Raw genomic sequence first — 27500 nt, 5'->3', positions numbered from 1 at the left:
AAATATTTCAAGTGAAGGAATATACCCAGTAAAGAATTATACCCAGTGAAGAGGTATATCTAGTAAAGAAATATATCCAATGAAAGAACATACCCATTAGGAAATATACAAATTAAAGACCCATAGCAATTTAAGAAATATATCTAGTTAAAAAAATATACCTAGCAAAGGAACATACCCCTGTGAACAAAATATAATCATCGTATGGACATATCTGAGGTGGAAAGAGAGTTGGACATAATGAATAATAATGTAAAACACCCATGGAGAGAGAGAGAGAGAGAGAGAGAGAGAGAGAGAGAGAGAGAGAGAGAGAGAGAGAGAGAGAGAGAGAGAGAGAGAGAGAGAGAGAGACACAGAACTCTGGAACATATCACATTCTAATATCGTAGCTAGAAACACCATAACCATTGAGACCTTTAACAAAACTCTAAATGAAAAATGAGAATTGTCAAGTCGCAATGACAAGAAAAAGTATATATTCACTCCACATGAAGGTAATGAGTCGCAATAACTAGCTGAAAGAAATTGTTAATGAAATTTGAACTGGAGGGAGAGCGGGGGGGGGGGGGGGGAACTGGGGGTCATGACCCCACACCCAAAAAGAGAGATTGAGGGGGTCTACAGTGAGCAATCTTCAATCGACCCCCCACCCCCACAAGCTGTCCAGATGTTAGGGGCTAGAGGCACTAAACCTAGCCTCAATTTTTCTCCCCGTTTCTCTAGCAAAATCCTCTTCTCTCTCTAAGCGTATCTCACTCTCTCCTTCCTCAACCTAACTCCTGGTGGTTGTGGGCTGGACGGTAGAGCGACGGTCTCCCTCCATGCAGGTCGGCGTTCAATTCCCGACCGTCCAAGTGGTTGGGGCACCATTCCTTCCCCCCCGTCCCATCCTAAATCTTTATCCTAACCCCTTCCCAGTTCTATATTGTCGTAATGGCTTGCTGCTTTCTTCTGATAATTTCCTCCCTGGTGGCTGCTTATTCCTTGCTTAAATATTATAAAATTTAGTTTAATATTACCAGGTATAGAGACCATTAAGACAGGATAGTACACTATGCTAGTACTAGTATAGTATACTCCTGGTACTAGAGCTAATAGCAGTAATAGTGACTGTGGTGGTTGAGGGGATGGGCCTGCACGGAATGCCTACTCGGTGGCACAGCGTGTAAAATTGGGATCGTGTATGCCTACCAGCTGATGTCAGTAGGCTGGTAGGTACCACCAGGTAGGCAGGTAGAATTTCCTTCACAAGGTCGTCGGAGACCGAGGACAGGAAGGTTGGTACAGCGATTTGCGTTGCTGTTCGAACTCCGAGGCCGCCCCAAGAACTCCGAGGCCGCCCCAAGAACTCCGAGGCCGCCCCAAGAACTCCGAGGCCGCCCCAAGAACTCAGAGGCCGCCCCAAGAACTCAGAGGCCGCCCCAAGAACTCAGAGGCCGCCCCAAGAACTCCGTGGCCGCCCCAAGAACTCAGAGGCCGCCCCAAGAACTCAGAGGCCGCCACAAGAACTCAGAGGCCGCCCCAAGAACTCAGAGGCCGCCCCAAGAACTCAGAGGCCGCCCCAAGAACTCAGAGGCCGCCCCAAGAACTCAGAGGCCGCCCCAAGAACTCCGAGGCCGCCCCAAGAACTACGAGGCCGCCCCAAGAACTACAAGGCCGCCCCAAGAACTCCGAGGCCGCCCCAAGAACTACGAGGCCGCCCCAAGAACTCAGAGGCCGCCCCAAGAACTCAGAGGCCGCCCCAAGAACTCCGAGGCCGCCCCAAGAACTCCGAGGCCGCCCCAAGAACTCAGAGGTCGCCCCAAGAACTCAGAGGTCGCCCCAAGAACTCCGAGGCCGCCCCAAGAACTCCGAGGCCGCCCCAAGAACTCCGTGGCCGCCCCAAGAACTCCGAGGCCGCCCCAAGAACTCCGAGGCCGCCCCAAGAACTACAAGGCCGCCCCAAGAACTCCGAGGCCGCCCCAAGAACTACAAGGCCGCCCCAAGAACTACAAGGCCGCCCCAAGAACTCCGAGGCCGCCCCAAGAACTACGAGGCCGCCCCAAGAACTCAGAGGCCGCCCCAAGAACTCCGAGGCCGCCCCAAGAACTCCGAGGCCGCCCCAAGAACTACGAGGCCGCCCCAAGAACTCAGAGGCCGCCCCAAGAACTCCGTGGCCGCCCCAAGAACTCCGAGGCCGCCCCAAGAACTACAAGGCCGCCCCAAGAACTCCGAGGCCGCCCCAAGAACTCCGAGGCCGCCCCAAGAACTCCGAGGCCGCCCCAAGAACTCCGAGGCCGCCCCAAGAACTACAAGGCCGCCCCAAGAACTCCGAGGCCGCCCCAAGAACTACGAGGCCGCCCCAAGAACTCAGAGGCCGCCCCAAGAACTCCGAGGCCGCCCCAAGAACTCCGAGGCCGCCCCAAGAACTCCGAGGTCGCCCCAAGAACTCCGAGGTCGCCCCAAGAACTCCGAGGTCGCCCCAAGAACTCCGAGGCCGCCCCAAGAACTCCGAGGTCGCCCCAAGAACTCCGAGGCCGCCCCAAGAACTCCGAGGCCGCTCCAAGAACTCCGAGGCCGCCCCAAGAACTCCGAGGCCGCCCCAAGAACTCAGAGGCCGCCCCAAGAACTCCGAGGCCGCCCCAAGAACTCCGAGGCCGCCCCAAGAACTCCGAGGCCGCCCCCAAGAACTCCGAGGCCGCCCTAAGAACTCCGAGGCCGCCCCAAGAACTCCGAGGCCGCCCCAAGAACTCCGAGGCCGCCCCAAGAACTCCGAGGCCGCCCCCAAGAACTCCGAGGCCGCCCTAAGAACTCCGAGGCCGCCCCAAGAACTCCGAGGCCGCCCCAAGAACTCCGAGGCCGCCCCAAGAACTCCGAGGCCGCCCCCAAGAACTCCGAGGCCGCCCCAAGAACTCCGAGGCCGCCCCAAGAACTCCGAGGCCGCGCAAGTCTTACTGGAAGAATGGCTTCTTTCCATTGTAGGTCATCAAGAGAGAGGTTGAGGGCTTTTTCTAACATTGATTTCAGTAACAGGTCATACTCACTCTGAGTATAACCATACTCATGGGAGTATGGTTATATATATACGAAAAGAATAAGGGTGGTGGAAGAAAATATTAAAGTGTTCAGTGAGAAACCTAAGGGGTCTTCTCTGAATACTCTTTATTTTCTTCTCCGAGGCTATGGGTCCCTACACTTGCACCAGAGGTAGTACCCCTCATAAGCTTTAGATTATAATTATATATATTATATATACATATATCGCAAATAAATCCCAATGGCGTGATATATCAATGAAAGTCATATTTGCGGCAATGCTGGAGTGACTCCAAAACCTTCCTGAGAATTCAGTAGAGTTCCGGCTTTTGTAATGAACGGACGCGGTTGTGGGCGCGTTGCCCCCTCCCCCCTCTCTCCCCTCCCCCCCCCCCCCCCCCCGGTCTCCATACCAAATCAACATTCTACGGGCTCACCATAGCCCGTGCTACTTGGAACTTTTTGTTCCAGGTAGCGAATCTTAAACAACAACAACATTTGTGATTGACCACCAACCACAATCTCCCCCTAACCTCCCCCCCCCCCCCAGGCTGTCTGTCACACGGTATCAAATGTTGACTAACTTGCTTTATGTGTAGTTTTCATTCTTGTTATTTATTAATATTATTAATCATTACAGAGATGTTTTAGACACACATAATTTCGGGAAATAATTATAATCTTTTTGGCGCAATCGCAAATTACGCGCCTAAATAAAATTGTCGAACCCATTTTACACAATATGCTATTATTATTATTATTATTATTATTATTATTATTATTATTATAATTAATAATTATATGGTGTTTGAGAGGTGTATGACGTCATTACATCATAATTCTACATAATATACATAATAGCAAAAAAATTATATTTTATACCGGTATAAATAAAAATTATTTTATATAAAAATAAATGATAATTTGGAAAGCAAAATGTGAGAGTAGTTTGTAAATACCTTTTTTTTTTTTTGTTCTTGTGCATGAACCATTTGAAGTCAGGTACTGTGCTCTGGTTGGCGCCGAGTCAGGTACTGTGCTCTGGTTGGCGCCGAGTCAGGTACTGTGCTCTGGTTGGCGCCGAGTCAGGTACTGTGCTCTGGTTGGCGCCGAGTCAGGTACTGCGCTCTGGTTGGCGCCGAGTCAGGTACTGTGCTCTGGTTGGCGCCGAGTCAGGTACTGTGCTCTGGTTGGCGCCCCTCCGTGTCCAAGAGTCTGGCGGGAAAACAAAGAGTTTAGCAGGAACGGCTATACCCTGGAAACACAAACCGAAACTGTCTCTATTTTCCGCTTGTTACAACATGTAATAGAGTTGTTACATCTTGGCTTAACGTGTTTATGACGTATTAGAACGTTGTTACAACTTGCTATATTGGTTGTTATAACTGGTTAGGTGTTAAAACTTGTTCGAACGTTGTACCAACGTCGTAGTTTCGGTGTGTGTTTGGCGGGTAATTGTTCACTTTGTCCCAGTGTTCATAGTTCCTCGCTCTCACACTTTCACTCTCATAATTACTCTCACTATATAGCGCTCATTAGCTCTACCCCTCTCTCTCTCTCTCTCTCTCTCTCTCTCTCTCTCTCTCTCTCTCTCTCTCTCTCTCTCTCTCTCCATCATTCTTGGACTCTTAAACTAGCATCTTTCTCTACTCTCACTCGCTCTCTAACACTTGCCAGCTCTCACGCGCCGAAGCCTCACCACTGCGGCCAAGAGGGAGAGAGAGAGAAAGTGCCGCCACTATTTGTGTTGACTCTTCTCTGCCTGAATTTAAATTGCGTTTTGTTTTGCAAGTTTGCAGGTCCTGCGTGTCGAGTTAAACTGTCGGGTGTGGCAACACTGCCTGGAATGGTGCACATTAAGTAGTTTACCTGTACACACACACACACACACACACACACACACACACACACACACACACACACACACACACACACACACACACACACACACACATTAGGGGGTGATGTGGTGGAGGCTGACTCCATACACAGTTTCAAATGTAGATATGACAGAGCCCGATAGGCTCAGGAATCTGTACACCTGTTGATTGACGGTTGAGAGGCGGGACCAAAGAGCCAGAGCTCAACCCCCGCAAATACAACTAGGTGAGTACACACATATGTAAGACCATCCTGGAGTATGCGGCCCCAGCATGGAGCCCGTACCTTGTCAAGCACAAGACGAAGCTGGAAAAAGTCCAAAGGTATGCTACTAGACTAGTCCCAGAACTAAGAGGCATGAGTTACGAGGAAAGGCTGCGGGAAATGCACCTTACGACACTGGAAGACAGAAGAGTAAGGGGAGACATGATCACAACCTACAAAATCCTCAGAGGAATCGACCGGGTAAACAAGGATAAACTATTCAACACTGGTGGGACGCGAACAAGGGGACACAGGTGGAAACTGAGTACTCACATGAGCCACAGAGACGTTAGAAGGAACTTTTTCAGTGTCAGAGTAGTTAACGGATGGAATGCACTAGGCAGTGATGTGGTGGAGGCTGACTCCATACACAGTTTTAAATGTAGATATGATAGAGCCCAGTAGGCTCAGGAATCTGTACACCAGTTGAGAGGCGGGACCAAAGAGCCAAAGCTCAACCCCCGCAAGCACAAATAGGTGAGTACAAATAGGTGAGTACACACACACACACACACACACACACACACACACACACACACACACACACACACACACACACACACACACACACACACACACACTGTGTCTTGGTGTTTGACTATATGAGAGAGAGAGAGAGAGAGAGAGAGAGAGAGAGAGAGAGAGAGAGAGAGAGAGAGAGAGAGAGAGAGAGAGAGAGAGAGAGAGAGAGAGAGAGAGAGAGAGAGAGAGAGAGAGAATCGAAGCAAATATAGACACAGAGAAGCAGAAGAGAGATAGTAAATACGTCTAATAGAACATAATATCCCGTGGTCCGTCAGACTAAAAAAAACAATCAAAATGTTTATTTAGGTAAGGTACATACATAAATGAGATTTTACAAAGAGTGATGGATTTATAGTTAGGGCTAGTACATACAATGCCTAAAGCCACTATTACGCAAAGCGTTTCGGGCATGACGAAACCGTTTCTAAACTACCCTCTCCTACCTGAAGGGACACAACAACAAGGGGGGAATGAGGGGAAAAATAGAGTTACTGGGGAGAGGGAAGGGAGGGGGAATTATGGGTAATCAGAAAGTGGAAATTTGACAAAGATCAAAGGAGAGAAGAGGACGGCACCAGAGCTAAGAACCAATACATAATGACTGCCTCCAAGACACAGACACAACACAAGGTAACATACGACGGTAAGCAACAGTTAATGACCAACCAATCACACGTCTAGTGTGAAGACCACACCACGTACCAGAACCCTGTAACTACGTCTATCCTGTAATTACGTCTACCCTGTAACTATACGTCTACCCTGTAACTACGTCTACCCTGTAATTACGTCTACCCTGTAACTATACGTCTACCCTGTAACTACGTCTACCCTGTAATTACGTCTACCCTGTAACTATACGTCTACCCTGTAACTACGTCTACCCTGTAATTACGTCTACCCTGTAACTACGTCTACCCTGTAACTACGTCTACCCCTGTAACTACGTCTACCCTGTGACTACGTCTACCCTGTAACTACGTCTACCCTGTAACTCCGTCTACCTGGTAACTACGTCTACCTGGTAATTACGTCTACCCTGTAACTACGTCTACCCTGTAACTACGTCTACCTGGTAACAACGTCTACCCTGCAACTACGTCTACCCTGTAACTACGTCTACCTGGTAACTACGTCTACCTGGTAACTACGTCTACCCGGTAACTAAACAGGCTCAAAGTACTGAAGCTACAAACAGTGGCTGAAAAAAAAACAGAGAAGACATAGTCTTAACGTACAAGATACAGAAAAAACTATAAAAAGGTCAGGTGTCCCAGGCGACCAGAAGCAAGACTAGACGACAAGGAGGAAACAGGAAGAGTCAGTAACTCACAGGAATATAAGGAGGCACTCCAGTGAATGACCCAGCAACTCCAGGGAAGAAATACAAGAAAAAGGACCTTAAATTCAAACTCATTTCACATATTTAATATACAGACAGGACCTAGTCCTAAGAAATTGTTATGGGGGGGTTATCTTATCTTGAGGTTATCTTGAGATGATTTCGGGGCTTTAGTGTCCCCGCGGCCCGGTCCTCGACCAGGCCTCCACCCCCAGGAAGCAGCCCGTGACAGCTGACTAACTCCCAGGTACCTATTTACTGCTAGGTAACAGGGGCATTCAGGGTGAAAGAAACTTTGCCCATTTGTTTCTGCCTCGTGCGGGAATCGAACCCGCGCCACAGAATTACGAGTCCTGCGCGCTATCCACCAGGCTACGAGGCCACCCACCAGGCTACGAGGCCACGTAGGGGGGGGGGAGGGTGTTGTATATCAGATACCCAGAAGTGAGGAGGCGGGCTCCAAGAGCTAAAGCCTTTACCTACAAGCACAGATCAGCGAGAACACACACACACCACACACACACACAAACACACACACACACACACACACACACACACACACACACACACACACACACACACACACACACACACACACAGATAAATCACAATAACGTTATATTGCAAAGAAGAAATCCACAGAGGCCCTTGTGAGGGTTCGAACCTGAGCGCTGAGAGTGTTACCAGAGGACACGCCGCAGACACAAACAAGTGAGCGCACATACAAACAAACCTCTTGTACCGGGTGCTCCATAAAAAAACACAAAAAAAAGGTACAAGATTGGGGGGAAAAAAAGGCCTATTTTTTCTGTGCTGAAAAAATTACCCTCTAAGGGGCAGAAGAACGAGGAGAGGGAAGGGTATCTGGCTCCTGAGGTACTCTATAGCACTCTACCTGGCTCCTGAGGCACTATCTGGCTCCTGAGGCACTCTATGGTACTATACCTGGCTCCTGAGGCACTCTATGGCACTATACCTGGCTCCTGAGGCACTGTATGGCACTCTACCTGGCCCCTGAGGCTGGCAGCAGCACAGTTACCATGTTGTCATGTGGGGCTTGTCACCCTCCACTAATTGCGTCTCTCCCACTCCACAGATTCAGTTATCTCAATTTCCAGCTCGCTTGCTCACTTTATTCCATTCCCTCTGTCCCTTGCGGTCCGCCACTTACGCAGAGGGAGAGAGAGAGAGAGAGAGAGAGAGAGAGAGAGAGAGAGAGAGAGAGAGAGAGAGAGAGAGAGAGAGAGAGAGAGAGAGAGAGAGAGAGAGAGAGAGAGAGAGACTCAACTGAGGGGAAGCAAATGAAGCAAATAATAGAATTATGAGAGGATGGGAAGAGGAGTTGAAACAATGTGGTCCCAAAAGGAAGAGGAGGAGGAGGAGAAGGAAGAGAAAGAGGCGTGATCAGTCGAGGGAGACTTTGATGAAGACACCCAAGAGGTAGCATGGGCATGAATAGCCCGGAAAAGACCAGAGCAAGGGTGTACTTTGCTTTAACTCCTCCCCCCCCCCCATCCCCACCCGCCCCCTCCCCACCCAACGGTGTCAAAAGCCAACACCCAAACAACCCTCATAAGCCGCGATGATCTTAGAGGTCCATTTGGGAATCGAACTCCGACCCTGCAAGAAACGGGGGCACCGCGCTTACCAGCTTTCCCACACGTGTATGGCGCCTCTACATGTGTCACAGATGAGTGAAGCAGATGACATGACGCACAGGGCGCTTGTTAGGTAGCCAGCACACTGAATTGTGGTGGCAGTTGACGGTAGTTAAGGCTGGAGAGAGAGAGAGGGTTGTTAGAGCAAGAGGCCGGTCTCGTTAAGATACGCGAGAAGCAGTTCAGTCGTAAATCCCCTCGTTAACGCAGCTTTCGGGGGGTGAGGTTAATTGACGTAAATCACATGTAATTGTATTGTTGTGTATGGCACATTGACACGTAGTTACTCATAGCGTATAACTGGAGAGTTCTTGTCTAGGTTACCGGCGGCCCACTGATGACCTGCCGGTAGCACACACACACGCACGCACGCGCGTGTAATTACCTAAGTGTAATTACCAAAGTGTAGTTACAGGATGAGAGCTACGCTCGTGGTGTCCCGTCTTCCCAACACTCTTTGTCGTATAACGCTTTGAAACTACTGACGGTCTTGTGTGTGTGTGTGTGTGTGTGTGTGTGTGTGTGTGTGTGTGTGTGTGTCTGTCTGTCTGTCTGTCTGTCTGTCTGTCTGTCTGTCTGTCTGTCTGTCTCTGTCTCTCTCTCTCTCTCTCTCTCTCTCTCTCTCTCCTGTCAAAAGCTATGCTTGGTAAGTGAATAACTTGCCCAATCGTTCCCTCCATGTACGCAGGTGGTAATAGTGTAATGGTTGAGAACCTCAATGGTTACCTCTCTCCTTATTGGCTGCGGCTCGTGCATTGACCAAGTAAGTCTGCCCATTTAACCGCAATGTGTGTGTGTCGTAATTGGCTGAAACGTTCCGGCGTGTTAGTTACCGGATCAGCCTGGCTGTCATGGCTCGCGTTGAGTTGATTCCCGTGGGGTTATGGTCCCTGCGGCCCGGTCTCCGATCAGGCCCTCCTGGTTGATGGTCTGGTCAACCAGGCTGTTGGACGAGGCTGCTCGCAGTCTGACGTATGAATCACAGCCTGGTTGATCAGGTGCTGTGTGTATTTGGGTCTTCAGGCTATGAACCCAAACAGCCATCACAAACCGGGAAATCACCAGGGAAGGCTGGTGATTTCACTCACACACACTCACTGCTTTCACTCACACACACACTGCTTTCACTCACACACACACTGCTTTCACTCACACACACACTGCTTTCACTCACACACACACTGCTTTCACTCACACACGCACTCTGCTCTCATACACACACACACACACACACACACACACACACACACACACACACACACACACACACACACATACAAAATAGTAACAGGAATTGATAAAATTGATAGGGAAGATTTCCTGAGACCTGGAACTTTAAGAACAAGAGGTCATAGATTTAAACTAGCTAAACACAGATGCCGAAGAAATATAAGAAAATTCACTTTCGCAAACAGAGTGGTAGACGGTTGGAACAAGTTAGGTGAGAAGGTGGTGGTGGAGGCCAAGACCGTCAGTAGTAGTTTTAATGCGTTATAGGACAAAGAGTGCTGGGAAGACGGGACACCACGAGCGTAGCTCTCATCCTGTAACTACACTTAGGTAATTACACACACACACACACACACACACACACACACACACACACACACACACACACACACACACACACTCAAACCTCAATCGCCTATCACGCAGCCTCCTGCACCATTCTATAGCCACTGGTTTGTCTAAAGTTAGAGCAGTTCTGCTTGAAAAAATAATTTAACATGTCTTTACAATCACATTTTATAAACAAAAATATCCAGGTGTTAAAATTAGTGTAACACAATCATATGTTGCATTAGTGCTTGGAATCTAAGAGCCAGAAAGATCAATGGAATCTAAGAGTCAGAAAGATCAATTTTTCTTTCGAAAGATAAGCACGGAGCCTAACTTCGCTAGAAGCATCAGAAAGATAAGAAAAAGATGGATAAGAAAAAACATTAATTCAAGATGGATGAGAAAAAAAAAATGTGTTAATCTATGGAAATGGGATTCACGATTTCGCTAAGACTTGCTTTTCAACTTGCGAAACCTCTCCATCTTTCCGCAATCACGAGGTGATTTTGTGTGCATTTAATTAAACAATTTATTACCGGCGAAACAGAGATATTGTACATAGCTATACTAACTTTCGAAGCTGGTAAGATGTTTAGTATATACAACCTAAGCCGCTATGATCTCGGAAAGATAGACAGGTTTCGTAACTGGGAGCCTAAGGCGCGGGTGAGGACACGGTTGATCCAGAGAGACATTCCGGATGGTAGATGGTAGATATCAGATGGTAGAAGTAGATGAGGAGTATTTCTGGTTGTAAGTCACATCTGTTTACCATCTTCTAAGTCACTTTGTTGTCTCATTCCCTTATTATTATTCCTTCTCATCTCTCGCTCCATCTCTCACTTCTCCTCCTCCTTCTCTACTCCATTCGTAGTCTCACTTCCTTTTCTTTCTCGTTCTTTGTTTCATTTCAGTTGATGATAGCAACTGATAGCAACATCGCTTCAGTCCGAGCTATCATATCGCCAACGTTAATGATGTTATCGGGACAGCTATTGCAGCGATTTTTTCCCCCCCTCCCGCTGTTGCTATCGTTTTGGTTATCGCCTTGCTCTTGGCGCCCTCGTTATCAACATTGTTATCATCAGCATCATCACATTTTTCGTTATCGCTTTTGATAGCGAAAAATGTTTTTCGTTATTCTTTTTCGTTATTCCTGCGCGGGCCCTAAGCCTCTGGCTGGCCCACTGGGCGGGCCCTAAGCCTCTGGCTGGCCCACTGGGCGGGCCCTAAGCCTCTGGCTGGCCCACTGGGCGGGCCCTAAGCCTCTGGCTGGCCCACTGGGCGGGCCCTAAGCCTCTGGCTGGCCCACTGGGCGGGCCCTAAGCCTCTAGCTGGCCCACTGGGCGGGCCCTAAGCCTCTGGCTGGCCCACTGGGCGGGCCCTAAGCCTCTAGCTGGCCCACTGGGCTGGCCCTAAGCCTCTGGCTGGCCCACTGGGCGGGCCCTAAGCCTCTGGCTGGCCCACTGGGCGGGCCCTAAGCCTCTGGCTGGCCCACTGGGCGGGCCCTAAGCCTCTGGCTGGCCCACTGGGCGGGCCCTAAGCCTCTTGCTGGGCCACTGGGCGGGCCCTAAGCCTCTGGCTGGCCCACTGGGCGGGCCCTAAGCCTCTTGCTGGCCCACTGGGCGGGCCCTAAGCCTCTGGCTGGCCCACTGGGCGGGCCATAAGCCTCTGGCTGGCCCACTCGGCGGGTCCTAAGCCTCTGGCTGGCCCACTGGGCGGGCCCTAAGCCACTGGCTGGCCCACTGTGCGGGCCCTAAGCCTCTGGCTGGCCCACTGGGCGGGCCCTAAGCCTCTGGCTGGCCCACTGGGCGGGCCCTAAGCCTCTGGCTGGCCCACTGGGCGGGCCCTAAGCCTCTGGCTGGCCCACTCGGCGGGCACTAAGCCTCTGGCTGGCCCACTGGGCGGGCCCTAAGCCTCTGGCTGGCCCACTCGGCGGGCACTAAGCCTCTGGCTGGCCCACTAAGTGTTGCTTGTTTCTGTTTTACTTGGGCGGAGTATGAGTATTTATGACTCGTATGGTCGCTTCAGTATGATTTTGTCCCATGTGTTTAACAACTTCTTATGCTCTGTTGAAGCTAAGTTGAAATCTTAATGAGTTTGTAACTGTGTACTGTGTTAGATAATGTTCCAGTGGTCTGTTGTGGCTGTAACTGTGTACTGTGTTAGATAATGTTCCAGTGGTCTGTTGTGGCTGTAACTGTACTGTGTTAGGTATTGTTCCAGTGGTCTGTTGTGGCTGTAACTGTGTACTGTGTTAGGTGATGTTCCAGTGGTCTGTTGTGGTTGTAACTGTGCACTGTGTTAGATAATGTTCCAGTGGTCTGTTGTGGCTGTAACTGTACTGTGTTAGGTATTGTTCCAGTGGTCTGTTGTGGCTGTAACTGTGTACTGTGTTAGGTGATGTTCCAGTGGTCTGTTCTGGCTGTAACTGTGTACTGTGTTAGGTGATGTTCCAGTGGTCTGTTGTGGCTGTAACTGTGCACTGTGTTAATGTTCCAGTGGTCTGTTGTGGCTGTAACTGTGCACTGTGTTAGATAATGTTCCAGTGGTCTGTTGTGACTGTAACTGTGCACTGTGTTAATGTTCCAGTGGTCTGTTGTGGCTGTAACTGTGCACTGTGTTAGATAATGTTCCAGTGGTCTGTTGTGACTGTAACTGTGCACTGTGTTTGATAATGTTCCAGTGGTCTGTCGAGCATTTCTCCACAGTGCTGACATTTCCTCTCACCTTCGTTTCAGATACGATATTAGAAATGGGATTCAAAAACCTCTTAGACCTATCATTAAAAAATGGTCTATTACACCTGTTTTTCTATCAAAAGTGTCTAAATCTTTAAACAAAAAATGGTTAAAATTTGCTAAAGACTTTGAACAAATTAAAAAAAAATTATCACTACCACAGCGCCGAAAATTCCAGCAATACGAGACAATTACCACATTTTTTTTTAGTGCTATGTAAACTTAATAGAATTATTAAATAAAAGTAATTGAACAAGTGCATTCTAAGTAAATTATAACAGAAGTGATAGTGTCGAGAGATTTTTGGCGCCATATTTTTTTAATATTTTTTTGGCGGGAAAAATGTAAAATATGAAAACAACACATTGTTTTGTTCTCTGTTCTTCTTCTTCTTCGCTTCTTTCTCTTATTCCTCTCTTCAAAATGAAGAGAGGAATATTCATTTACTTTACTCCATTCATTTACTGAAGGCTTCCTTGTACTCACATTGCCACGCTAATTGCCAGATTTGTTCCATGATATATATATATATATATATATATATATATATATATATATATATATATATATATATATATATATATATATATATATATATATATTATATTTTCGCGCCAGTGCGTTCAAAAATTCCCTTCGTTAGCCGCGAATATGAGCGATATTTGTTTTTTTATAACGTCGTTTCTTGATTTAGTAGTTTGTGTTGTGAAGGGAACTCGGACGAGTAGGGAGGGAGGGAGGGAGGGAGAGAGGGAGAGAGGGAGAGAGAGAGAGAGAGAGAGAGAGAGAGAGAGAGAGAGAGAGAGAGAGAGAGAGAGAGAGAGAGAGAGACAGACAGACAGACAGAGAGACAGAGAGAGAGAGAGATGCAACAAATACATAGCGTTGATTAACACAATATTTTGACGGGTTTTAGACAAGAAGAAATAAAGGATAAAGATCTTTATCCTTGCTTTCTAAAGTTTCCATATCTGCGGACACAGAGATTATAAAGTCGAGCGCGCGGAGCACAGCGGCCGTGAGGCAGAGAATGACCCACAGGCGGCCAGAAAGGTCAGGTGCGCCACGGAAGGTCAGAGCCCAAAACAAGAGAGTTGTGGCACAGAATAGGTCACGTGAAGGTCACGGGCCCATGGAGGAAAATCAGTGTAAAAAGAAAGCCAGAAGAAGGCAGTGAAAAGGGCACTGAGTACGAGGAAAACTAAATTAATTACAAAGGTCTGTTATTCAGGGAAATTGGAAAGATGGCTTGATACTCCCTATTTCTTGCTTTCTATCTCTATCTCTGTCTCTCTCTCTCTCTCTTGCTTATCTGACCCGACCTGACCTGACCTGGCCGGACCTGACCTGACATGACCTGACATAGGCTGTCTTCCTACCCGCTGAGGACGACGACATTGTTTTTGTTTTTAATATTGCAACGGTGAAGCAAAATTTTTTATTTTGAACCTATCACCCGGAGGTTTGCAACAGACGGACCAGCGCCGCCTGCAAAAATCTTGCAAGATTTTAAACGACTTCTTGCAAGTCTCATCTCCCTTCGACACAAGATTGTGGTGGGTGAGGGGGACTCGGAGTTTCACCCATACGAAATATATATTAAAGTTTGAACTTTAATTTTTGAGTTTGAACTTTAATAACGGTGAGCAAGATTTTTTAATTTGCCGCTGTTAGCGCCAAATGTTGGAATGTTTCTGTTATCAGCTGAACGGTGCATTACCAATTCATCCTATGGTTGTGCTCGTTCGAGCGGTGACCGTTCCCGAACCCATTGTAACGAGAGAATAATGGAACAGTAGAACAAGTCTGGTTGGGCGATGATCACCTGAATATAAATTGAGAAGTCACACCTATGGGTGCCAACACCACAGCCAGGTCAGGTCAGGTCAGGTCAGGTCAGGTCAAGAGCCTTGGAGCTAATTACACCAGATATGTTGCAGCTTAACTATTCTGCTTGTAATTACGAGTCTACATCAAAAGATACTTCAGGACCTCAATAAACTAATTTTAAAACTCTGACCCCCCCCCTTTTTGTGTGTTAATAGTCTTGTCTGACCTACTAGTGGAGTGACCGACCCTTGACCTCTTCACCCAGCATCATCATCAGGTCATTTATCCCTACTTAAGTAATGGTTAATTAACCTCAACACATCTAAGTGTTCAGAGTGTACTAGTTCATTCATTAACCGCCCTCCCATCTACCCTAAATGGTTAAGAGTCATTCGAGCTGAGAGTGGGACGACTCTTTGTCCCTGGTCGTACGTACATCCGGCCATTAGAGATTTTAGATACAATTTCCCCCTTGTTTCACGCCCGGTCCCTGATCCGGAAATATTAATAATAGAATTAATATTGCAATTCAGGGTGGTGGCAGCTGAGATTTATATAACTTTCTGGTGGGGGGATTTTCTCTCTCTCTCTCTCTCTCTCTCCCTCTCTCTCTCTCTCTCTCTCTCTCTCTCTCTCTCTCTCTCTCTCTCTCTCTCTCTCTCTCTCTCTCTCTCCTTCATATAATGTATTGTAAGACAACATCAAAATCGTGATTTCATCACATATAAATTAATATTTTTATGTTAAATCTGTATTTTCGCTTCTATTCAGAATTATTTTTATTGGCAAAATTTGGTTGAAATATTCAGAGAAGAGAATTTCGAACAAGAGAAGTGAGCAAATGAAACACTGTTCGGGGAAAGTTCGAACGGAATCAGCTGTCAGTGGAGCTACGGTGTTTAAATATCATACTATGTTACCTGGCTCTCTCATGTAGCCAAATTATGTATACAGAATACATACAAAATGAATATCTCGTATACACAGAAGTTGAGTGTTTATATATACTCAAGGAACTGTTGGTGATATCAACAACTTTTTATATATCAATACTGATCGACACTATCAGTATACTCGACCCCTCACGATCAATCCTAATGCTCGACCCCTCACGATCAATCCTAATACTCGACCCCTCACGATCAATCCTAATGCTCGACCCCTCACGATCAATCCTAATACTCGACCCCTCACGATCAATCCTAATACTCGACCCCTCACGATCAATCCTAATACTCGACCCCTCACGATCAATCCTAATACTCGACCCCTCACGATCAATCCTAATACTCGACCCCTCACGATCAATCCTAATACTCGACCCCTCACGATCAATCCTAATACTCGACCCCTCACGATCAATCCTAATACTCGACCCCTCACGATCAATCCTAATACTCGACCCCTCACGATCAATCCTAATACTCGACCCCTCACGATCAATCCTAATACTCGACCCCTCACGATCAATCCTAATACTCGACCCGTTCCTATGAACTAGATCAATAAAACGGATGATTTTTTTTTTTTGAAAAGCTACTATGAAAAAAATTACGATCAACAGCCTAAAGCAAAATTAAACATTTTTCAGTAACAAAAGAGCATTCATATATATATATATATATATATATATATATATATATATATATATATATATATATATATATATATATATATATATAATGTGTGTGTGTGTGTGTGTGTGTGTGTGTGTGTGTGTGTGTGTGTGTGTGTGTGTGTGTGTGTGTGTGTGTGTGTGTGTGTCTGTATGGGGGGGGGGAGAGTAACTAACATTAATAATAATAACATATTAATGTGGAAACGAAGTTTTGGTGTGACATATGAGAAAAAAAAACGAGAAAACTATTGCCATATGCTGATGGCAAATGGCAATAGGGACGTGTTAGGCTTCCACGACTCGCCATATATTCTTTTCGCGCGAGACAAAATTAGATTTACCGGGGAATTTTTTTTTTTAGGGGAGGATTTACGCGGGAAATTTTCCCCGCACGAAGGGTATATAGCAAGATTTTTCAAACGTTTAAACAATGTTGTATTAGGAACGTTTAGTCAATAACTATAATTCTATCTACACTAATATTTGCGTTAATTCCTAGACATTTCAAGGGCTGTAAAAAAAAAAATATATATATATATATATATATATATATATATATATATATATATATATATATATATATATATATATATATATATATATATATATATACTAATCAGAAACCAGTTTTAACTAAGTATTACCTTTACTGTAAAGCAGCACAAAGACTATTATGAGTCTGCTATTGGTTTTGAATGTAACATGTTTTCAACATTCTAACTTTAATATTTTTGTCGAAGTAGACCTGGAAATGAGTAAAGTGTGAGTATGGTATTTTAAGCAGAAGGATGAGTACAGTATTCAGGCCCTGGATGAGTATGGTGAATACATTACTCACTACAATGAATCCAAACTCAGCTCAAAAGTGCGTCGACACTATCTATTGGAGCCTGAAATATATATATATTTTACATCAGGATTCAGAATTCGTGTGTCTGTTCGATTAGGTTGTTGGGTTTTGTTTCCAGCATGAAGAGGCTCCGAGTAAATATTGGCATATATTTTAAGTGGGTGTTTAAGAAACATAAATAGTATTCAGTTCAATAAGAATAACAACAACTGCACCAGGTCAATATTTTGACCCATACGAGGCACCTATTTGCATCCAATTAAATTCATTCAAAGCTACGTTTGAAAATATGAAAAATAGGAAAAAGTAGAAAGGGGCCCTTTCCAATTTGCAATTGTTATGTTTCCTTTGTTATACATATATATCTGAACTCGTGTTCTTTTCATATGTAAGAATTGATGTTCATGTGTATGTAGGAATGCATATGTGCATTGCATGTATGTGTGTGTGTGTGTGCATATTTTTGTGTTCTATACCTAGATTAGGTGTGTGGGGGGGGGGAGGAGAGGAGAGGGGTCGTCACAATGTTTACTGACCCATCCTGACTCCAGATGTCACCCATCCTGACCCAGATGTCACCCATCCTGACCCAGATGTCACCCATCCTGACGCAGATGTCACCCTTGGGGACATCACACTAGACAGAAGCAGCTCTCACACTCCAAGTGGGTGAAAAAAAAGGTTTATTTTTTGTTTTGATGACTTACCTTGCTGAGTGCCCCCCCCCCCCGACCCACCTACATCTGATGACTTATCAGGTGGCTCACCTGGATATGTACCCCGCCCCTCCCCCCTCCTGCCCCCTTCCCTCTTCAAGAGAAAGAACCTAGGCCTATTCAGGCCTATGGATACAACTCGGCGCCTCGTCGTTACCAACCTTTCCACCGGCCGAAGTGTGTATTGACAATTTCAGTGCTGCCAACCTCTACGATGAATTCAAATTGTAATAGGCATAACAATACCGGCTAACTATCCCGATAATCAGATATGTAACAAGAAAAATTAGCATGACATTAATCCCGTTTGCAAAAAAAAAAAAGGAGGGGGGGGGGGTGATTTAGGAGCATTACTGAACTACTGAGTAATCCTTCTTGCTGCGTTACACAAAATCAATGAAATTACATTCTATTACAAGGTGCGGAACAAAGGTAAATCCGATTGTAGTGTACGAGTGAGTGAATGACATGGTGTTGAAACCATCGAATTCAAATAATCTCATTATATACATACATATATATATATATATATATATATATATATATATATATATATATATATATATGATGACCAGACCACACACTAGAAATTGAAGAGACGACGACGTTTCGGTCCGTCCTGGACCATTCTCAAGTCGATTCTCACAATCGACTTGAGAATGGTCCAGGACGGACCGAAACGTCGTCGTCTCTTCAATTTCTAGTGTGTGGTCTGGTCATCATACTTCAGCCACGTTATTGTGACTCATCGCCTGCATATATATATATATATATATATATATATATATATATATATATATATATATATATATATATATATATATATATATATATATATATATATACACTAGTTGATTTTATACCCGCATTAGGTCAGGTGATAATACAATGAAGGTGAAAACATGGGGGGATACATAAGGGATAAACATAGGGGCTGCAGAAGGCTTATTGGCCCATACGAGGCATCTCCTATCTAAACACAAAGATTAATCCAGTGTAATTGGCCTGTTATGTTGGACATTGTCTTCTGTGTTGGCATCGATATGTTCTTGTCTTGTCCTTACTCTCATGGTGGGTAGAGTAAATAGTTCCGTGATTTGGGTGTTCATGGTAGGTCGCTCTATTCTTATGTGAATTGCATAAGTGAATTGCATTATGTGAATTGCATATATATATATATATATATATTACATATATGGACCAGCACTCTCGCGGGACTGGTCCTGTGAGAGAGACCCATTTGGAGGTCCAGACCGTAAAGCTGAGATCATGTACACCTGCCTGTTAGCCTAGGTACTCAGGTAGGATTTCCTTCACCAGGTTGTGAGATAGATATATATATATATATATATATATATATATATATATATATATATATATATATATATATATATATATATATATATATATATATATATATATATATATTTTTTTTTTTTTTTTTAACTGAAAACTCCACACCCCAGAAGGATTCGAGCAAAGAAAACCAGGAGCACTATGCACCTTAGCGTACCTGGTTCCTTAACCACTAGACCACACTGACTGTACAAAAATGATGGTAGTCGTGAGATTATTGAAGCAGATCTTTGGAAAGTGTTTTAAAACCAAGATATGAACAGGACAGGTGTTCTCTCATGGGGCCAGTAGGCGTACTGCAGTGTTCATTTGTCTTTTATAACATTGTTCTTAACCCATTAATAACAAACAAATAACTTCGTGTTCTCTTGTTAGCACTCGAACCGAAAACAACAAAGAATTCTCAGAACAAAGTTTTTTCTCATTTCTAATTTACATTTATGGCAGTCAACTTTCTTAAATTCATTTTGCATTTTTTTGGGTTTTCCAAACATTGTTCTCCACCTTTTGTGCTCATTCCCGCAGCTCATTACCAGATCTCAGACCCGATGAGTTCTCCTGACTAATTAATCCCAATGGTTGCCTTATTCTGTAATTAAGGGAACATCAATATAATGCCAGACTCTACAAGTATTTCCTTCACTATCAACTAAGCATCTCTAATCAATATCTAAACCATCGTAATTAAATCGAAACGTGAAGGACAAATACATAATAATACTGTTGACCAGACCACACACTAGAAGTTGAAGGGACGACGACGTTTCGGTCCGTCCTGGACCATTCTCAAGTCGATTGAGAATGGTCCAGGACGGACCGAAACGTCGTCGTCCCTTCAACTTCTAGTGTGTGGTCTGGTCAACATACTTCAGCCCCGTTATTGTGACTCATCGCCTGCATAATAATACTCTATTTATACTTGGGAAATGAACAACTTTTTTTTTATACAATATCAAGTATGAATTCAAAAAGTCGGATTTTCGAATCTTCAATCAAAAGATGTATGCTAATTTATTTATGCAATTTACAGAAATATCCAGCAGCCAGAGAACCCCGCCATCATCAGGTGAGAGCGCAGCTGTATATCCTGCATCACTCCACAAGAGAAAATACGGGCTCACCGTAGCCCGTGCTACATGGACATTTCGTTTTGAGTAGCTAAATCTGAAACAACAACTCCACAAGAGAAAGTTACAAGTTTCAGCCTCGCTCCTGTGCCAGGTAAGTCCACAACGGGCTCACCATAGCCCGTGCTACTTGCAACTTTTGGTTCCAAGGAGTGAATCTTAAACAACAACATAACAAGAGATCACTGTAAGATCTAGAGCAAGAGCTCTCAGAGAATCATATATACCAATCCACACGTTATAGCAGGTTTTGTGATGTCTGTTACTTGGGATTGGCAGATGACTAATCAAAGCAAGTTTGGGTTCGAATTTGGTAGTTTCGAAGCAATCAGCTGAGCTGGTGACGGATGCTGGTCCAGGTGTGTGTGTGTGTGTGTGTGTGTGTGTGTGTGTGTGTGTGTGTGTGTGTGTGTGTGTGTGTGTGTGTGTGTGTGTGTGTGCGTACGTCGATCGAGCACCAGATCATGAAACCTCACATTTTCTTTTGCTTGTCACTGAATATCACCAAACCCGACTATACTGTGTTTTAGCGCGCTTTTCAAACTCATCTTATTCTGTTTATCGATCACTCTCTCACATGTGCTTGTGCGTGCAGGAGGCATTATGAGTGCGTGTGTTTGAGTGAGGTGTGCACGCACATAGCGCCCGAGTAACACGCACAGACGAAACAAAATGATAAACTATCATTCATCATACTGTTATGAAACCAATTTTTTGTTTAATGACCAATAAATGGGTATAGTCCTATCACCCCCATTTATATATTTAAATAGAGTTCTAAATCTACTAATATAAATAGGTTTAGCAGCCTGCCAAGTTAACAAACAATTACATAAAACCCGAACTAGACAACTGAACATTTTTTTTTATGGTTAAGAAATATGACCAAACCCCAAACTGTAATTCTCAAAATAGGCAAATCCACAACCCAATTTCTGTCCCTGCAACCAAATTCTTCATTCAAAAACACCATAAATTGGCCAATTACAAGAGTGCTACCTTACCTTGAGGCTACCTTGAGGTGCTTCCGGGGCTTAGTGTCCCCGCGGCCCGGTCGTCGACCAGGCCTCCTGGTTGCTGGACTGATCAACCAGGCTGTTAGACGCGGCTGCTCGCAGCCTGACGTATGAGTCACAGCCTGGTTGATCAGGTATCCTTTGCTAATTGAAAGATAACATTGAAATCCATATCAACAAACGACCCATCGGAAATAGAATTCGGCATAAACCATTGAAATGCAAAAATTCAAAATTATCCTTTCAATGATGATAATTTGCAGTTGGGACGGGCAAGCACATATATATATGCACATACATATGCAACATACATAAATGCACATATATGCCGCGCACACATATATACATGTGGATATAAGTAACACAGGAAGAGAAGACACATTTTCAGCATTGTTGTGCATTGAACGCATTCTCAAGCAATACAGTATATACAGCAATACAGTATATACAGCAATACAAGAGGATGTGGAGAAAAAATACACGCAGGCCCTTCGAATTTATCCATTGTTTCCCCGTGTCGCTTCTTGCGTATGGCTGAATTTGACGCATAACTGAATCTTACGCATAACTGAATCTTACGCATAACTGAATCTTACGCGTAACTGAATCTTACGCGTAACTGAATCTTACGCGTAACTGAATCTTACGCATAACTGAATCTTACGCATAACTGAATCTTACGCGTAACTGAATCTTACGCGTAACTGAATCTTACGCATAACTGAATCTTACGCATAACTGAATCTTACGCGTAACTGAATCTTACGCATTTCAAGGCCATCGATCGGGCCTTGAAAAACAATATCACAGACCAGAGGTATTGCAAATGTTGCCAATCATGGCTAGCCGGTGTTGCAAGGTCTGCCATGTATGTCTAGCCGGTGTTGCAAGGTCTGCCATGTATGTCTAGCCGGTGTTGCAAGGTCTGCCATGTATGTCTAGCCGGTGTTGCAAGGTCTGCCATGTATGTCTAGCCGGTGTTGCAAGGTCTGCCATGTATGTCTAGCCAGTGTTGCAAGGTCTGCCATGTATGTCTAGCCGGTGTTGCAAGGTCTGCCATGTATGTCTAGCCGGTGTTGCAAGGTCTACCATGTATGTCTAGCCAGTGTTGCAAGGTCTACCATGTATGTCTAGCCAGTGTTGCAAGGTCTACCATGTATGTCTAGCCAGTGTTGCAAGGTCTACCATGTATGTCTAGCCGGTGTTGCAAGGTCTGCCATGTATGTCTAGCCGGTGTTGCAAGGTCTGCCATGTATGTCTAGCCAGTGTTGCAAGGTCTACCATGTATGTCTAGCCAGTGTTGCAAGGTCTGCCATGTATGGCTAGCCGGTGTTGCAAGGTCTGCCATGTATGTCTAGCCAGTGTTGCAAGGTCTGCCATGTATGTCTAGCCAGTGTTGCAAGGTCTGCCATGTATGTCTAGCCAGTGTTGCAAGGTCTGCCATGTATGTCTAGCCAGTGTTGCAAGGTCTGCCATGTATGGCTAGCCAGTGTTGCAAGGTCTACCATGTATGGCTAGCCAGTGTTGCAAGGTCTACCATGTATGGCTAGCCGGTGTTGCAAGGTCTGCCATGTATGTCTAGCCAGTGTTGCAAGGTCTACCATGTATGTCTAGCCAGTGTTGCAAGGTCTGCCATGTATGTCTAGCCAGTGTTGCAAGGTCTACCATGTATGTCTAGCCAGTGTTGCAAGGTCTACCATGTATGGCTAGCCGGTGTTGCAAGGTCTACCATGTATGTCTAGCCAGTGTTGCAAGGTCAACCATGTATGTCTAACCGGTGTTGCAAGGTCAACCATGTATGTCTAGCCGGTGTTGCAAGGTCTACCATGTATGTCTAGTCAGTGTTGCAAGGTCTACCATGTATGTTAAGCCAGTGTTGCAAGGTCTGCCATGTATGTGTAGCCAGTGTTGCAAGGTCTACCATGTATGTCTAGCCAGTGTTGCAAGGTCTGCCATGTATGTCTAGCCAGTGTTGCAAGGTCTACCATGTATGTCTAGCCAGTGTTGCAAGGTCTACCATGTATGGCTAGCCGGTGTTGCAAGGTCTACCATGTATGTCTAGCCAGTGTTGCAAGGTCAACCATGTATGTCTAACCGGTGTTGCAAGGTCAACCATGTATGTCTAGCCGGTGTTGCAAGGTCTACCATGTATGTCTAGTCAGTGTTGCAAGGTCTACCATGTATGCTAAGCCAGTGTTGCAAGGTCTATCATGTATGTCTAGCCAGTGTTGCAAGGTCTACCATGTATGTTAAGCCAGTGTTGCAAGGTCTACCATGTATGTCTAGCCAGTGTTGCAAGGTCTACCATGTATGTTAAGCCAGTGTTGCAAGGTCTACCATGTATGTTAAGCCAGTGTTGCAAGGTCAACCATGTATGTCTAGCCAGTGTTGCAAGGTCAACCATGTATGTCTAGCCAGTGTTGCAAGGTCTACCATGTATGTCTAGCCAGTGTTGCAAGGTCTACCATGTATGTTAAGCCAGTGTTGCAAGGACAGGCTTGCAATATACTGCTCATTTCCACAATTTACATAATCCGCTCTGAAGTTCAGTCCTATTTTCGACGTCAACGGCCCTGAAGTCATTCAGTTGTTAGAGTTCGCTGTACAGAGGTCATCTATGTGACGGGGGGGGGGGGAATAGGTCGTTGTATAGAGGTCATCTATATGGCTTCCCCTTCCTCTCCTACCCATTCCTATTCCACCAACACTCACCAAGTCCTTTTCTTTACCTTTTCCTCCCTATTTCTTGTTCTCCCGCTGCTCATTCCTCATTATCTCTCTCTCTCTCTCTCTCTCTCTCTCTCTCTCTCTCTCTCTCTCTCTCTCTCTCTCTCTCTCTCTCTCTCTCTCTCTCTCTCTCTCTCTCTCTCTCGCTCTCTCTCTCTCTCTCTCTCTCTCTCTCTCTCTCTCACTCTCACCACTTTACCACATTACTCTCCCTCTATCCCTCTCCCCTCCCCCCCCCCCCCGTCACTCACAATCTTCCACAATCACCTCACGCCTCTCTTCATTGCTCTCTGCCATCTTTATCATCAACAATATTGCGAAGGCGGCATATACATATTATACATATAATCTACACATGTGTGTGTGTCTGTGTGCGTCTCTCTCTTCACCCCTCTCGGCTCCTGGTCACCGGATTACAGAGGATTACAATAGATTACCAAAGATTACAGAGTAATTCAAGCGGCAATAGGCCATTAGATCCCAAGTTAGATTGCCTGTTTAAGAAGAGCTTATGTGGCACAAACAATGTATTACATGGAGTGAGATTTAAGTGAACATTTTTCCTTGTTCTGTTTTCATTAATTCTGTGTGAGTGTGGTGGTGGTCTTAATTATATTGGTGTTCAGTGGTTTTTTGGAACTCAGATGACGGAACTGAACATAAATTAAGCAATCAACACGCTTGAAATACAAGCGACGACGTTTCGGTCCGTCCTGGATCCTTGTCGCGACGTTTCGGTTCGTCTTGGACCTTTATCGCGACGTTTCGGTTCGTCCTGGACCTTTTTCACGACGTTTCAGTCCGTTATGGACCCTTAATACGTTTCGGTCCGTCCTGGATCTTTATCGCGACGTTTCGGTCCGTCTTGGACCTTTATCGCGACGTTTCGGTCCGTCTTGGACCTTTATTGCGACGTTTCGGTCCGTCTTGGATCTTTATCGTGACGTTTCGGTCCGTCCTGGACAAAGCTTTATCGCGACGTGTCGGTCCGTCCTGGACCTTTATCGCGACGTTTCGGTCCGTTTTGGATCTTTATTGTGACGTTTCGGTCCGTCTTGGACCTTTATCGCGACGTTTCGGTTTGTCCTGGACCCTTATCGCGACTTAATTAGGACCACGGACGGACCGAAACGTATTAAGGGGTCCAGGACGGACCGAAACGTATTAAAAGGTCCAGGACGGACCGAAACGTATTAAAAGGTCCAGGACGGACCGAAACGTGCGCACATTCTCTTCACATGTTTGGCTTGGGTTATTTGTCAACTCCAAATGAATGATTACAGATTCGATTAAGGAAAACGTGTTTTGCTTCGCTATAGTGTATAAACGTTGTCGTGTATAAGCGTTTGTATAAGTGAATAAGAGTGCCTATAATCTGAAAGACTTCACTCTGCACCAGGTTTGACTGAAGATTCTTAAGAGCATCTTAAGAGCATCTTAAGAGCATCTTAAGAGCATCTTAAGAGCAGCTCTTTTAATAATAATCTTTTATAATTGTAGTAAATAGAATTTTGTTTATTTTTCTTCATGGACTGAATAAACTTCAGATGTCTTCAACTGTGCACAGTGTCCCAGTGTGGGTGGTTCTATAGTACTGTGCACAGTGTTCCAGTGTGGGTGGTTCTATAGTACTGTGCACAGTGTTCCAGTGTGGGTGGTTCTATAGTACTGTGCACAGTGTCCCAGTGTGGGTGGTTCTATAGTACTGTGCACAGTGTCCCAGTGTGGGTGGTTCTATAGTACTGTGCACAGTGCCCCAGTGTGGGTGGTTCTATAGTACTGTGCACAGTGTTCCAGTGTGGGTGGTTCTATAGTACTGTGCACAGTGTCCCAGTGTGGGTGGTTCTATAGTACTGTGCACAGTGTCCCAGTGTGGGTGGTTCTATAGTACTGTGCACAGTGTCCCAGTGTGGGTGGTTCTATAGTACTGTGCACAGTGTCCCAGTGTGGGTGGTTCTATAGTACTGTGCACAGTGTCCCAGTGTGGGTGGTTCTATAGTACTGTGCACAGTGTCCCAGTGTGGGTGGTTCTATAGTACTGTGCACAGTGTCCCAGTGTGGGTGGTTCTATAGAACTGTGCACAGTGTCCCAGTGTGGGTGGTTCTATAGTACTGTGCACAGTGTTCCAGTGTGGGTGGTTCTATAGTACTGTGCACAGTGTTCCAGTGTGGGTGGTTCTATAGTACTGTGCACAGTGTCCCAGTGTGGGTGGTTCTATAGTACTGTGCACAGTGTCCCAGTGTGGGTGGTTCTATAGTACTGTGCACAGTGTCCCAGTGTGGGTGGTTCTATAGAACTGTGCACAGTGTCCCAGTGTGGGTGGTTCTATAGTACTGTGCACAGTGTCCCAGTGTGGGTGGTTCTATAGTACTGTGCACAGTATTCCAGTGTGGGTGGTTCTATAGTACTGTGCACAGTGTCCCAGTGTGGGTGGTTCTATAGTACTGTGCACAGTGTTCCAGTGTGGGTGGTTCTATAGTACTGTGCACAGTGTTCCAGTGTGGGTGGTTCTATAGTACTGTGCACAGTGTTCCAGTGTGGGTGGTTCTATAGTACTGTGCACAGTGTTCCAGTGTGGGTGGTTCTATAGAACTGTGCACAGTGTCCCAGTGTGGGTGGTTCTATAGTACTGTGCACAGTGTCCCAGTGTGGGTGGTTCTATAGTACTGTGCACAGTGTCCCAGTGTGGGTGGTTCTATAGAACTGTGCACAGTGTTCCAGTGTGGGTGGTTCTATAGAACTGTGCACAGTATTCCAGTGTGGGTGGTTCTATAGTACTGTGCACAGTGTCCCAGTGTGGGTGGTTCTATAGTACTGTGCACAGTGTCCCAGTGTGGGTGGTTCTATAGTACTGTGCACAGTGTCCCAGTGTGGGTGGTTCTATAGTACTGTGCACAGTGTCCCAGTGTGGGTGGTTCTATAGTACTGTGCACAGTGTCCCAGTGTGGGTGGTTCTATAGTACTGTGCACAGTGTTCCAGTGTGGGTGGTTCTATAGAACTGTGCACAGTATTCCAGTGTGGGTGGTTCTATAGAACTGTGCACAGTATTCCAGTGTGGGTGGTTCTATAGACCTGTGCACAGTGTCCCAGTGTGGGTGGTTCTATAGAACTGTGCACAGTATTCCAGTGTGGGTGGTTCTATAGAACTGTGCACAGTATTCCAGTGTGGGTGGTTCTATAGACCTGTGCACAGTATTCCAGTGTAGGTGGTTCTATAGACCTGTGCACAGTGTCCCAGTGTGGGTGGTTCTATAGAACTGTGCACAGTA

At 45.6% G+C, this 27500-nt stretch overlaps 1 protein-coding gene across 1 annotated transcript in view; it reads left to right on the top strand.

Moving 5' to 3' along the window:
• LOC123763483 (proteoglycan 4-like) overlaps positions 1-27500 on the top strand; it is a 46120-nt gene that overhangs the window by 10065 nt on the left and 8555 nt on the right. Inside the window, exons 3-5 of the mRNA XM_069304495.1 lie at positions 1256-2960; positions 15591-15652; positions 20390-20425. Of these exons, the coding sequence (XP_069160596.1) occupies positions 1256-2960; positions 15591-15652; positions 20390-20425 (1803 nt within the window). The remainder of the gene's footprint in view (positions 1-1255; positions 2961-15590; positions 15653-20389; positions 20426-27500) is intronic.

This window comes from Procambarus clarkii, chromosome 52 (assembly GCF_040958095.1).
Source record: "Procambarus clarkii isolate CNS0578487 chromosome 52, FALCON_Pclarkii_2.0, whole genome shotgun sequence".
Taxonomy (NCBI): domain Eukaryota; kingdom Metazoa; phylum Arthropoda; class Malacostraca; order Decapoda; family Cambaridae; genus Procambarus; species Procambarus clarkii.
This window is presented reverse-complemented; position numbering and strand designations above follow the sequence as displayed.